This window comes from Drosophila gunungcola (genome assembly GCF_025200985.1).
Source record: "Drosophila gunungcola strain Sukarami chromosome 2R unlocalized genomic scaffold, Dgunungcola_SK_2 000030F, whole genome shotgun sequence".
Classification (NCBI taxonomy): domain Eukaryota; kingdom Metazoa; phylum Arthropoda; class Insecta; order Diptera; family Drosophilidae; genus Drosophila; species Drosophila gunungcola.
Genome location: NW_026453176.1, coordinates 708,130 through 723,354, shown reverse-complemented (window position 1 = coordinate 723,354; position 15,225 = coordinate 708,130). Strand labels below are relative to the sequence as shown.

Sequence of the window (15,225 nt, the reverse complement as noted above, 5' to 3'; positions counted from 1 at the left end):
TTAAAACAAAACTTTCAATTAGTAAGGTCCCTCATTTTTGACCTAGATTATAATATTTTAATTTGATTGCTCATTTTGTAAGAAAAGTAACATGTGAGTCAGGTCGAAAAGTATGCTTCTTCAAGTTCAAGAGCAGTCTTCAAGTTCGGAATTTCTTATCTGCAGTTGACTTAGAATTAGCTACTGTTTCCTGATTTGCGCTCAACTTAGGGAAATGCATTTCGCTTGCGATTTCAGTTGAATTTTAATTTTTATTGTGTACGGTTCTTGAAATCCACTCGGAATGGAATTTAGTTTCCTATTACTGATCATTATTCTGAATACAGCCTGGTCCATTCAAGTTGTTTCAAAAGCAAAGACGACCAAAGCTCCCTTAAAGGAGGTATTAACCACTAAGCCTAATGTTACGCAAATCGCCAATGCCACTGTCGCTCCGGAAAAACTGGCGGAAGTTCACATCGATCAACATAAGACAATACGCATTAGTAAGGGAGATTTGGATGATCTCCTGGATGTTTACATGGAAAGAATAGCTGAAAGTGCCGCCACGATCAAGGATAAGGAAAACGAGATAAACAAACTTCAAACGAAGGAACCAAACAGACGATGAGTTGCTGCGCAAATTTGAAAACCTCACACAGGCTTGCAGTGCCCAGAACTCTTCATTTACGGCTGCCCTTAAAGATAAAGATGAAAAGATCAGGGAGCTGGAACAAAAAGTGAAGATATACGAGACGAGGTTAAAAAGAAAACAGCATGTGCTCACCGAACTGCGAAAACTGAATACCTCGAGTGCTTTGCTTATCGATCATCTTAAGGGCAAGGTTGTGTATTTCGAGGGGAAGTTCCGGGAGAAGAAGGACGATTTGCTGGCGGATTGGGAGGCGGCCACCACGACTTGCATGCCCTATGGTCGTTATCCTGGCATTCACTTGATCCACCTGCCCGGATTCCTGCCCTTCCTGGTTGCCTGCGAGGGCCAAACGGCCGCCGGACCCGGCTGGTTGTCCATTCAACGCCGTGTGGATGGATCCGTTAACTTCTACCGGAACTGGGATGCGTACAGCAAAGGATTTGGCAAGCTGAACGGCGAGTTCTGGATCGGATTGGAGAAACTATACCGCCTGGTCACTTCCCAGCCACACGAACTGTATATCAGCATCAGGAGATTCGGCGGCGAGACGAGCTATGCCCACTACGACGACTTCCTTATCGGCAGTGCGGAGGAAGGCTACGAACTGAAGCTGCTGGGTCACTATCAGGGCAACGCCAGCGATGCGTTGCGCACCCACGACAAGATGAAGTTCTCGACCTTCGACCGGGACAACGATGCCTTCACGCACATGAACTGTGCGCAGCACCATCAGGGAGCCTGGTGGTACGACTTCTGTTCCCGCAGGTAATGGGGTAAATACAAAAAATAATGTTACACTTCATATGAATATATATCATCAAAGGTCATCGCTTTTTTAGATAAGATATTAGATATTATGTATGACAAATATATTTAAAATTTGGCACGATTCCCTAACAATCTATCAGTTTGGATTTTTTCCAGCAATGATAATAGAAAATAGAATTTTCAATACACCTATTAAATTAACAACACAGATATGTGACAATGATGTTTTTATCTTATCAAAATAATACTTTTAACTTAATAAGCAGACCAATTGAAAGAAAATATGACAAAAATTGGTGATCAGCTTGCTATCTCTTCCGTTTTAGGAGACTTCATTCAAATAAATTTATTCTCATTCTTATCTTTAACATTGATTTTAAAAAAATATATTTTTTTGGCAACACTACACACAAATACAAATATATATTAATGGAATTCGGCTTCGAATTGATCTTGATAAGTTCGACTAACAGGGAGAAAACGAAAAATTACCAATTTTAAATATTTTATTTACATTAAATGTAAATGAAACGTGTTTATTGACCTGTGAATAACAAATTGTAACTGGCAATTTGTATATGTCCGTCTGTCTAACTGTCCGTATGAACGTCGAGATCTCGGAATCTACATAAGCAAGAGATTTGGGCTTTAAAATGTAGATTCTAGTTATGCCTACGCAGCGCAAGTTTATTTCAAAATCTGGTCACGCCCACTCTAACGCCCACAAATCGCGAAAATCTATCGTGTCTCTCTGAGATATTTTAGAGTCCCCTATTAAGCTTCATATGTTTATTGGGTCAATAACCATGGACTTATACCGAAATCTTTCAAATCGAACTATTATTTTAGAAGTCATCACCATTAATGGAAATTTTTTGTTGGATGGCGCCACCCAAAATTCGATTTTGTTCTTGGGCAAATTTATTTTGAATTTATTAAGGTATCTAAAATTCGGAACACTCGACTAAGAGTTCCTTTGGTTTTTTCTATGTACTTTTCATATCTTAAATATTGTTTAAATTTGTCAATTTTTATTCCAATTTCACTCTGCAGCAATTTGAATGGCAAATACTTCAAGGGCGAGGTGGACAATGCCCAGAGCATCTACTGGGAACCGTGGTACAGCTTTCGATCCCTGAAGTCCGTGCAGATGCTCATCCGCCCCAAGAGCCAAATGGAGCTGAAGGACTTGCCCAAGGCAAAGCGAACGCCCAGGAACCCAAGATAATACCAAAGGCAGTTAATTTTAACTATGTATTTATGTATGTATATAAATCTCACTTCGGTGCCAAAACCCATTAATGTATCTTCTTTGCCCCCTCAATGCGACGCCTCCTGCGACAGTTGATTGGCTTTCGATTTTATTTGTGGCCCTGTTCATCGGGTAATTACTCCGTTACAGTTCACTGCATATCGCTCTAGACTTTTGTTTGTTTGCTCACACACAAGTCATTGGGTGCAATTAATTTTCATTTTCCGCCGTTCTCGTAATTTGCTCTGTTGCAACAATTTAATGAAATCTAATTGAGTGTGTGCATTGGGCCGATAAAAATGAAATAAGTCTGGACGCTGGCAAGATTCCTCGGTCCCATTTGTATTTGTCACTTGCACTTTCATCGGGCGACTGGAGCCGCTCAATTGGAGTCAATAAACGTTCGGCAAATAAGCCAAGGGGGCGGTATCTAAATTAAAATCGATTTACGACTTCGGCAAAGAGTAATACATTCCGGGCAATACTTGATCCAACTGGCTAAAACCAGTTGAAGTTCTTTTAATATTCTCAAATTTATATTCTAAAAAATGTATTAACATTCCAAATGACCAAACGACTTTGTTTAATACATATGTATATTTTTGGTTTCACTTTCAATGACTTTGGGTTCTGCGACTCATAAACCAGTTACAAGCGTTCTGCTAACGGCTGGCTAATCGTCTGATAAAGCTTACAGAACTTGAAAAGCAACACTTGTGGCCATTTATCAGGCGGTCTTAAACAGTAAATAAATACATTACTTAGTGCTAGATTAACGATATGATAGGTACATACTATCTGTAAGTACACGGGCACACAACTAACTCTTTACGATTGCCCTGCAAATAGTATGAAGTGCAAGCAGACAGGTTTTATTCCGTTTGGCCCTCGGAGCTGTGCTCCCGCTTCTTGTGCCATCGCAGGCTGGCGAACTGAGCGAAGCGCTTGCCGCACGAGCTGCACTTGTACTTCTTCACCGCCAGATGCAGCTCCGTGTGCTTCTTGAGGTTGCCGTAGGTGGTGAAGGTCTTGCCGCACACCGTGCACAGGTGCTTGCGGATCGCCCAGTGGGAGTTCATGTGGTCCGTGAAGCGATTCTTCTCGTAGAAGCCCTTCGCACAGATGGGGCAATGGAATGTCGACTGGTTGAGATGCCGGCGCCGGTGGATGTCGAAGAAGGACCAGGTCTTGAAGGACTTGCCGCACAGGTCGCAGATGTAGGGCCGTTCGCCGGTGTGGGTGCGCAGGTGGATGGCCACCTCCGTGGAGGTGGCGAAGCGCTTGTCGCACTGCTCGCAGGCGTATGGAAAGTCCCTCCGGTGCCGCCTGATATGCACCGTCAGGTTGCAGGGCATCTGGAAGCCCTTGCCGCACAGCGTGCAGATGAAGGGCTGGGTGCCGTCGTGTCCGGATCGGTGCATCTTATACTGGTCGCAGGTCTTGACGAGCTCCGAGCATATGTCGCAGCGGAAGGGACCGAGGTTTTGGTTCAGGAACTCGGCCAACTTGGCATGCAGCAGGGGCACACTGCTGGAATGCCCAGATTCAGTAAGTATCTTTCGTTTCTGCGCCGAGAAGTCCTTGCGCAGTTCGAACAAGGTCTTCTCCAACTGCTCCGGCGAGTGGGTTGTGTGAAAGGTGGTGTTCAACTCATCCAGCATTTGACCCAAGGCCTGACCACGGTAAGCATTCGACCTGAAGTCCGGATGGTCCACATCCCACAAAGCCGAATAGTTGCGGTAGATCTCCACGAACTGCAGCTGATCCTCGCAAGTGGAAAACTGTATGCAGCTGGCATCAATGAACTTAGTCTTCTGATTCGTCTCCACCACGCCGACTTTCTGGAATATTAAACGAGTTATTGAAGCAATTTATGGAAATGAACATATGCCATAAACCACTACCTTGCTGATCTTGTTGAAGATCTGCTCCTGCAGTATGGGCTGCAGGAACTCCATTTCATCGTAGCACCACAACTTGGGCAGGTACAGACCCTTGTGCTTGATCACCATGCGCAGCTCCTTGCGGTAACGCGTTCTCAGCTTCTGGATCTCCTTGTAGCACTCCTCGCCGCTTAGCTCGTAGTTGAGCTCCTCCTGCAACTGGACGGAGATCTCCCGGTACAGCTCCTTCTTGCAGCAGCTGGTGAAGTCATAGTGCTGCGGATTCCACAGGCACTCCAGTCGCTTGAAAGCATCCAGAATGAAGCTAAGCACCTCGCGGTACAATGCTGACTTGCTGTAGGACTCCGCATCCGTTTCGCAGGATTTCTCGCTTTCAGTGCCCTCATTGGAGATCTAAAAGGATTAAAGAGCCTTTATTTTCTTTATTCAAGACAATAAAAAAAGGTCGTGAGACTACATGCCTTGGCCTCCCTTTCGGCTCGACGGTTTTCAATGACGCCCCTGAGAAAGTGCATCCTGTCGAAGTACCACAGCCGCGACTTGTACTTTCCGCTCAGGGCATTCAGTTTGCTCAGTTCGCGGCGGTATCTGCCCTTTAGCTCCTTCAGCACTGCGAATATCTCCGCCCCGGAAAGCCTTTTGTGGCAGATGCCCTCCAGCGGAGCAGCCAGTTCGCCGTAGACACTCCGCTTGGCATTGTACTTGTAGTCCGGATGACGGGGGTTCCACAACTTCTCCGCACGCTCATATTCCGCCAGCAAAGAACCAACGAATTCACGATTGCGCTCCAGTTCACGTCGAGTTTTCTACAATTAATCAAGTATTCGAATTAGGGTTTGATAACTAAAAGTGTAACAGGAGACTTTGTCATATATATAGTCATGCAAAAATTACAAAGCAACTACAAATTTTAATATTAATCATATTTTGAGTAATATTTTTTAAATATTTTTAATATTTTAATATTAATCATTAACCAGTTTTTTTTCGGTCACAAATTTTGTTTGTTTTATAGAACATTAGCGACGTGGGCCTTGGGATTCGATCACAAATAATTATTAGTTTCTGAGTATAATCAATAAAACAAAACAAAAAAAATAATCATCGCGGATTTCAGAAAAACAATATTTTAAAATATTGTATACATTAAGAAAGATTCCTTTGCTTTACTATAAAATTTGAAAAAAAAAAAATATTAAACAAAATTACAAACTTGAAAAAATTAGACTGTATAAAACAGATTTTTAACATCTTCCTAAAAATAGCATTAAACTCAAGTAAAGCTTGTTTCATTGTTTCTATAAGTAAAAGTTTGAAAATGCCATCAAAGTCAAGCTTTATTGTACTCATTTTAAATTGGTTTTAAGATGAGTAAATGTTTGAAATGTTGTAAATTAATATTAACAAGAAAACAAGAAAGCGGGGGTTCATAAGATATATTTTGAAAAGAGATTTAAAACCAAGACAAATACAATATTTGAATACGTAGCTCGAGTAGGACACCCCCAAAATGTGCTGATCGTGTGAAGATATGTTGTTGTTTACTCACCGATTCGAAATCCACGCAACTCGCAGTGCTGCTCGTGGGTGATGTGGGCGGCACTGGGGTGGGGGGCGTGGCAGGCGGCGTCAGCTCCAGCACGTTCTTATCCAATTGCTCGCTGGTCTGCTCCTCTTCCACCTCCACATCTAGCATATCCACCATATCAACCATATCAACCTCCTCATCCTCCTCCACATCTTTTGCATTCTCGTTTTCCGCCTGACGAAGCTTGCGCTGCATTGCCTGAATTGAGAGAAGTATAAATATTTTGCATAAATAAATAAATTTGTAACAGTTGCCATTGGTGGAGTGTCTGTGAGATTAGCAGTGCTCGGCCACATGATCTTGCGCTGGGTTTATCGTAGAGCTGGAAATCGTACAAACAAACAAGTGGTAAACAAAAAGGGAAAGTCTGCCCTTCGGTTCCCTCGCTCTCGATACTAGATTCTCGATTCTCGAATATCAGCGGCTATTGGCCTCTGTCTCGTCGTCATTGTTCTTATCGCAATTGCATATGGCCCGACTTCTATATTCCCATATAATATATTTATTCTCCGGCATTTGCATGTGTGTATCCATTTGTTTGCCCATTTGTTATTTTGTTTTGGTTTTCGCGTGAAGATGAGCGTATTAAGTACAACATAGTACTTTCCCCATAACTACTCATTTATGGTATTTCGCAATGGGTTTACCGCCCAAGAATTGAAGTCTATGTATAATTCAAGGGCATCTGTCATGCATTAAGTATGCCAAATGTGCATAGTTTGGATTACTGGGTGTAAGAAGTTTTTGGGTAGATACTCAAGTCAATTCGAAATTACAAATTTTATTTTACACATAATTGATCTTATTAAAAACAAATAATTAAGAATCCATCATACAAATTTTATAGTGTCCGATTCATAAAGTAGATTCGAAAGTACACTTTGAAGAACTTGGATAGCTGGTGCTATAAGTGTTTCGCTGTGCCCAGAATGGAACCCGACCTACCCTCATATACTTGAAAACTGCTGTCGATAAGGTCCCGCAATACCAGTACCCTAATTAAGAATTCGCAAGACCCAAATTAAAACCGAATCGAAATTTGTTTTCGCATGCAAATGTTTTGTTCTGGCAAACATTGCATACGGTATTCCGTATACGATGAGCAGTTCTAACCGGTTCCCCATTGAAATGCGTGAAGTCAAACGAAACTTAATATGCCCCCTAAAAAAAATTAGGAATGTTTTTTTTCAGTAATTAGTCATTGATGTTGATAATTTAAAAAAATAAATCTTTGCCGTGAAAAAAATCTATACAAATTATATATATTCATGTAAAACTTCACTTTAAGAAAGTGTATTTAAATAGTTGCTTTAGTTTTAATTTTTTAAGTATTTTGTTTGGCCATAATTGGTAATTGAAGTTGACTCCTGATTGTCTTGAAATTAAGGCAACCCACTAGTGACCATCAAAAATGTCGATATTTTACTCCGTCAATACATTCCAGTTTGTATTAGTCCCCCAATTCCACCCACAAAATGTCGATAACACAAATGGGCCTAGATAAAGTGAAACGCGTTCCGAAAGCATTAGGAGTTATTGGATAGTTGTAGTTAATGTTTTATTTATTATGTTTGCATTTATTGATCCAGGCAACCAATAGTTCTGAATGAAAATATTTTTATTCGAGAAAAATGAATGTAATATTCTTTGAAAAAGTTTTATGGATAACACTTATTTACAAAAACAATGGAATATTTTTTCTGTTAAAGCGGCTACAGCTGTCTCCTAAATATACCCTATTAATCAATGGTAAAAACGGGTTAATGGTCAAAAGGCGGCTGATTAATCGGATGGCATTCCAGCAGACACAAACCACCAACCACCAACCACCAACCACCAATCATTCAACCATCGAAGAGCGTACTGACCTTTTGCGAATAACATGAAAACTAACATCACTTTCCTGAGCTAATTGAATAACTGAAAATTGCAGAAGGGAAAATACGTGAAAAAATCACGCAGAGCCTTGGCCCCAATTAAAAATGCAATTTCAAACGTCGAAATGAAAGTTGCGCGCCCTCCTCTCTGGCAAAGCGAGCGAAAACATTTCCATTTCGAGCCACTGGAGCTCCAACCGGGGTTACACCCACTCGAGGCAAGGACCCCAAACCACTCGACGCCCTGCGGAAAGGTGAGCAGAGTAAACCCATTAAAACGCGCACCGCTCCCTGCTGACCCTGCCAAACCTTGACGTCGGTGTCTGCCTGGCAACAGGAAATAGTCCCATACCGCCGGCACTGCATTGCACATTGCATTGCATTGCACATCCACATGGCTTCATTTCTTTCCATATTGAATTCAGTAAATGCTTGAACAGCTGTTTTATATCATATTTTTTCATCTATTCTCCTGGTATTTAAATGGTTAGGGTATGCGAAGGGTACACTTTGTTTTATACCACGGTTAGAAAATGCTAAGATCTAGTAGTTAGGGTTATATACAAACGCTTGTTTTTATTTCTCTTTTTTAGAGCAACTATCGTTGCAAAACTAGTTTTTAAATCAGGAAAAATAGTTTTTTGAGACTTTTACTTTTATTTTATTTATTTTTCATTTAGCAGATTTTACTTTGTGAGAGAGAGCAGTTTATTTTTTCTTTGTGTCGTTTATGAATTAAATCTAAAATAAAAGTTTTAATTTAAGAATTGCTTTCGGTGCCTGCTCTAAATTATACCGCCTTGTTTCTAACACAGAAACATAAATTATTTAAATTAATACATATTCACAATATTTTTCAAGTTCGAATGTCAATAATTTTGGGACCAACAGAGGTATTTTAGTGTTAGTTTTCTCCATTAAACTCTCCCTTTTTCAAATATTGGCGCAACAAAAGGCCCAGCCATTTGTCGAGCGGAATGGGGCAAACAAAGGCTCGTCTACATCTACCTTCGACTCGCTGACCATCGAAAGTTGGTTTTGTCTCCCCAGGCTGGCCAGCTGAGTTGGCCCTTAAACCACCTAGACAACCACCAATTGTGGGGTGTGGCTGGTCGACAGCCTTGTCCACCCAATTCACCGCACTCCGTCCGAACACGTCCGGAATTGTCCGGGGAGTGCGTCACAACTTGTGTTTACCGAACACGCAATTGAAATAATTGATCCAGTTAACAAAATTGCATAAAAATTCAATAAACAAGACCAGCAGCGCAGTGTGTTCCCGGGTGTACTTCTCTCGATGTATATTGAAACCCGATCGCAGAGCAATCTTATTGAGTTAGTTGAGTGTTTTCCCCCTTTATGTTTATTAATACATTTTTCAATCGAAGGGGGTCGAAACTGGTCGTTAGAACTGTCAGAGTTTTAAAGGCAAGCTGAAGAAGGGAAAATAACATAAAAGAGAGAAATGGATCAACCGATGAAGCCATAAATCGATATTAAACCACAGAATGTGTTTGTAGGAGTTCTAAAAACGCTAAAACAGTCATATAGCAATTTTTATAATCCATTCTTTTAGTCAAAAAATAAGTTGGTAGGACTGAAGCAGATAGATTTTCCTATCAATGATTAAATAAGAGCCCATAAAAAAATAAATTTAGTTTATTAATATTATTATTTTATTAGGTCTTATATTATTGCCTTCATAAATGATTCAAAAAGGAATTTAATTTATTAAAAAGAAACCCACCAAACTTGTAAGTAGTGTTGTTACCCAAGTACCCAATATAGTTAACTTCTTTGATTAAGCGCACTTGCAATGCGGCCCATATCAAAGTCGGGAATCCATGGGTCAAACAAGGCCAGTCTAGACCAATTCTGGGTGCGAGCAGCTGCGTCATCGGACTCTTCAATTAAAAGCTATTGTTTATTGCATTTGTCACCAGGCAAAACAATAACACAAACAATAAGAATAACAATATGCGGGCAGCGCCAATCAAAAATGCCTTTGATGATGATGCGATGCGATGCGATTCAATGGTAAGATGCTACGAATTAATTGACGAAAACTCTTATTTCAAAACATTTTCATTCCGAAATGGTGATTATCGGATCTGCTCCGACCCCGTGCGAGTGTCAATTAGACGTGGAATGTGGGACACACATGCATATAGCGCAAGGGCCTGGTTGATGTGCAAATAAAAGATTCATGGTAAAGCCCATTAATACACCATTTAATACCATTGTAAGGCTTTGGCCTCAAATGGTGTCAGTGCCTGTTCCTACAGCCACGGTTGATTGCAAGTTTTCGGTTCTGTGTTTTTTTTTTTTTTCCGCAGCTCTGTTTGATTTGCGGCCCAAGGGAGGGCTTTAGTTGATCGAACAGCGGCTTTCGGTAAGCGTCTTGTTTTCCATATATGTACGTGGGTTTAGTTCCCATTTTTGTATGCTATATAAAATTATGCCCCCGCAAGCCATATGACAACGAACAAAGGCAAAACGACGACGACGACGACATGCAAAATCCGGGAGAACACGAGACTCAAATGTAATAAAGCCAACGTGAGCTAATAAATTATGAAGAATATTTCGTTTTTTTTTTTTTTTGTTTATTTTTTTTCACGCAACCCGTGGCAGGGTTTCGTTTGCTTTTATGGCCAAGCATAAAACTCGTCCACGCCCTGATGGAATTGGCATGGAAGCCCACCGAAAACGACGAAAAATAAACCGATAGGAAACCTTATAGAGAACACACACAGGAACCGGGAAGGCAAACAAAGCGAAAGCCAGATTCAAAGATAATACCGGGGGCATTAAGTGCAATCAATTTCTGACAAAAAAATAAAATGCGCTCGCCTCTGCAAAACTTTAAACAAATAACTTTTTCAGTCCGAGTCAGTCACAAGGCTGCATTAATTTAATTAGACTGATTGTAAAACCACCTCAGCTGATCGATCAGGGCCGACTTGCGGGTGGAAAGCCACCAAAAGTCCGCCTGCCGAAATGTTTAGTTAAACTTGTTAATTATTTAATAGGCATGGGATGTGGCCGATAAAAACTGAAGCAGTGCCTGTCAACATGTCCTCATTTTTTGTTTGAGCATGATTAACGTCCACATAAATCGAACCGACCAGAAGATTTTGAAATGCTGAAAACGAATAATCGCCTGGGAAGATAATAAACGGAACGCATTGATATGACTTAAGATAAGATTATGGGCGATGATATATGGGAGGGTTTCTCAATGCACTCACAGCTTTGATTTTAATGGATTATAGTGATGATTAAGTTGGGGACCGACCAATCTGTCTGATAATAATACGATCCACCGCAAACAACTAATCGTTTTCCAGGGAAATCGGTATCGTATTTTAGTAACATATAACTGGGCATTATTCAGTAGCCATTCCAGCCAAATCATCGCAAAACAAGTGTATTTCAAGTCGTCGCTCAACTGGGACAATGATTTATAGGTTGTGAGGGGTTTTATGGCAGGTGCTCTAAAAATTCCAATTTACAAGTGTTTAAATGAACATTAAAACCTCCTTAGTTAAGTTCCAGTCGTGCTTTCTTATCTCTAAGCCATTTTCAATAGCCGGCAAATATCGACAAAAATCTAAAAATTATTTTATTACCCCCAATAGCGATATGGGCGGTGAGTTGTTGGAATGATAGTGGTCGAGCGGAAGGGGGAGGGCTGATTGGGTTGTCTGGGTCGGGCGACGACTTCCACGATCGATCGATCGATCGGACGTATGTATCTTAAATTACTTAAAGTGGCGAGAGCAGCGCGTCGTCGATATTGCATATGGATATAAATCATAATAGGCATAACGCTAACAACAAGTGGTTTGAACAGGAAACCGAGGCCAATTGCTAAGATTTCGATTTATGTTCGTAAATCAGCCAAAAGCGGAATTCGCTTATTAGCAAAATAATTTTATTTTTACCCTGCAGTCGCTTAATCCCGCCCCACTGTGGCTAGCGTTATGTCTACGAATGCCTACCAAATCGAAGCTTAGATAATATTCCCCTATTTGTTTACTTCTTTGGGGTCTAGATAAAGCTCCATGTCGGCCGACAAGCTTGCCCAAGGCTGATAATGGCACAACCGAAAAAAAAAGAACAACGAAATTACCAATAATTTGTATTGCAAGTGCCGTGTACGCAGCCTACGGGCAAATAGAAAATGATTTTTATCAACATTTCAATTTCTATTTCCGAGAGAACAGCTGAATTCCCCGGATATCGAGTGGCCGATAATAATAACCGACATTCTAACAGTCTGCTCTTCGAAAAAACCATTAATTGTTGGACTTTTATCTGGTCGATAATGACAACAAATGCATCCATCCACTTTACTCACACATATTTATTCGTACTATTTTCCTTTAATTATCATTAAATTATCTCGTGTGTGGACATATTATTTATTGGCATTTACATTACGTCAACGGATCTGGCCTATTTTTGGCCAAAAGAAAACTAATAAGACTGCGTCACGTCAAATTATTGAAGACTTAGCAAGATTTTTCATATTTTGTCTGGATGCCTTAAAAGTTGATTATCGTATTGCATTAGTTAATAGTATAGGTACACATAAATTGTCAGAAATGCCTATCAAAGCAAAGTCTAACTTGTTGACATTTTAAGTACCTTTTTTAACTTAAATACAAATAAATGTATAGGTACATAAAATCATTGCTTTAAAAAATAACAAACTGAGTTAGTAATTGCCATACAATGTCATACATTAAAGACGGTGTCTCGAAATTCTATGATAAATATATTTATACCCTAGGATATGTGACACCATCCACAAGTTATTACCAATTTTACCATATATGCCGCGCTGACATAAATAATCGTTTTAATTACCATTTAATAGGCATTTATTTTTAAAATCGGCCACGGAGCAAAGGCCTCCGCCAAACAAAGAAAATATGACAAGCTGTTTTCAAAACACTGAATGTTTGTGTCCCAAATATCGAGTGTTTTTCAGCCCCATATCTATATGTACATATGTATGTATATTTTTTTTTAGCACATAAATCGCTTTGAACGTACAACAAAAGATGTGCTTGTTTTTTTTTCCGACCCAGACATTTCCATGTCCACAAAAAATGGAACAAAACAAAAGTGGAAACCTGAAGAAAAGGCTGAAAATTGCGTCGCGTTGGAAAACAAAAAAAAAATCATCGAAAATAGCAAGGTAACTGACAGACTGACAAACTCACAGATTGGCGAACTGACAAACTAGCCCCTCCAAAATAAATAAAGAATGAATAAAAACAAAAAAGTCCATGGACGGCAAACGGGACTTCAAAAGGGGAAGACAAGAAGAAAAGAGAAGCATGAGCGCGCAAAATGCGCGACACACTTTTTGCTCAATATTTTGTGTTGTGTGCCATTGCGCCGTTATTTTGAAGGTCAAGTGACCAGGGGAAACCTTCTCCGGAACTTGCTGCGTCCACCACCCCTCTGCTCGAACCCCCTCCCTCCCTCCATCATGCTGACAGCAAACGGAAAGCCGTTTTGCATTACAAACTCGCATGAAAAAGGGGAAAGCAAAAACTACAGACAGTAAAATACCGGTATAAGAACATTGTTAAGGTATGATTTACATATGCGCAAACAGATCTTCAAGTGTTTTAAAAATATCTTGGGAACAATGTTTTTTATACGATTAACATGGTTTTGTTATGAGGCAAATATAAACTTTCAATTCTGAAATTTTTAATACTCAACTTTTACATATTATATAAATATTAAATATTATTTTATTTAATTAAAATTTAAAAAACGAAGAAATTTATTTGAAGGTTATTTGAACAGTATGTTATAAAGAAATCGAACAATAATTAAAAAATTAAAAAATATTATTCTGAAACTTGTTTTTACTTTAAAATTTGTTTACAACTGAATATTAAAAATTTAACAGCCTCAAATGATGTATATAGTAAAATACATCTTTTAAAATAAAGATTTTTTTAACTCAAAGAATATTTTGCAATACTAACAACAAAATGTTTTATTCTGAAGGCCCTGTGCTAACGCAAATACAAGATTTACCTTAACATCAAAAACAACGTGTTTGTAATTTAATAATTTTTTTTTTGCAACAGAAATTTGTCTCGAATTTCAACTGACTAATTTAGCGGGTGTTCACTGTGACCTGTGGGAATGGGCATCGGGTGTTTGGTGATTAACTTACCACGCGCCGTGTCTCGTACCGGGGCAGTGGAGTTGGTACCGTTGGTGGTGGGACGGTGGGCGTGGGCGTGGGCGGAGTCAGCGTAACCACCTCGTGCATTATGGAGAAGGGATCCAAGTCGAAGGACTGCAGACAGTGGCCCGGCAGTTCGTCCACCGAAATGTCGGCGGAGGGTGGAGGCGAGGGTGGCAATGGATTTTCCACCACATAGACCAAGTCTATTTCGGGTGTTTGGCATGGCGCTATGTGCAGTGCGGGAGTCGGTGGAACGAGGCTCATCAGCTGGATGTCCAAGTCCGCCGCCGTCGTTGCTGCCTCCCAGCTGCCAGATTTTTTGTGGCCCTCCTGCAACGGATACATCTCCGGACAGTCGAGCTCCATGATCACCAGATCGGTTTGGGTCTGCTGCTGGTTCCTCTCCTCGCCGGACTCGTAGCGCCGCCTCATGTCCTGGGTGTGCTGCACCCGGATGTGGTCCATGAACACGGAGAACTGCAGGCAGATCGCCGGACAGAAGGCGCAGTTGAAGCCGAAGCTCTGGACGTCCGGCGAGGCGGTGATTTCCCCGCATTTGCGGAAGAACGCGTAGTCCTCCAGCTGCCAGTTGGAGGACTGCGACTCCGGCAGCGGCATCATAACTGGGCTTCACTTGGGGCTTGGGTCCACCACCCCACACACAAATCTAGGAATTTTCGCTATTTTTTGGCGCACTCGCGACGAAGCAACTGGCGCTGAACGAAACCGATACGCGGAGCCTTCCGATTCGACCTGCGATCCAAACAACCGGCAAATACAAAATGCAGTGTGACCGAGGCGGGCGCCTTCAAATATACCGTCGGCGGCTGCCCGCGGCAGTGTGGCCATCGTCCAGCACTGCCGGAATAGCTAAATGCGACTGCGGTCTTACTAATGTACAAAGTTAACGATAGTGCAATATTTTTAAACTAAAAACTTGTATTTCATTAGCAGTGCTAGCTTTAAACTTCGTTTT

At 40.8% G+C, this 15,225-nt stretch overlaps 2 protein-coding genes across 2 annotated transcripts; one reads left to right on the top strand and one right to left on the bottom strand.

The window, feature by feature from the left end:
* The first annotated feature begins 87 nt into the window (after positions 1–87).
* On the top strand, positions 88–2,630 carry LOC128256921 (fibrinogen-like protein 1). The gene is given in 3 exon segments (XM_052987645.1): positions 88–595; positions 597–1,399; positions 2,456–2,630. Coding segments are annotated over 3 exon segments (1,290 nt in total). The 5' UTR covers positions 88–283.
* LOC128256878 (uncharacterized) lies at positions 2,389–15,044 on the bottom strand. The gene is made up of 5 exons (XM_052987581.1): positions 14,235–15,044; positions 6,108–6,344; positions 5,020–5,364; positions 4,559–4,951; positions 2,389–4,495 (listed from the first exon to the last, which is right to left on the bottom strand). The coding sequence occupies exons 1-5, from the start codon at positions 14,868–14,870 to the stop codon at positions 3,527–3,529; spliced, it is 2,580 nt and encodes an 859-aa protein (XP_052843541.1). The 5' UTR covers positions 14,871–15,044; the 3' UTR covers positions 2,389–3,526.
* Positions 15,045–15,225: the final 181 nt, after the last annotated feature.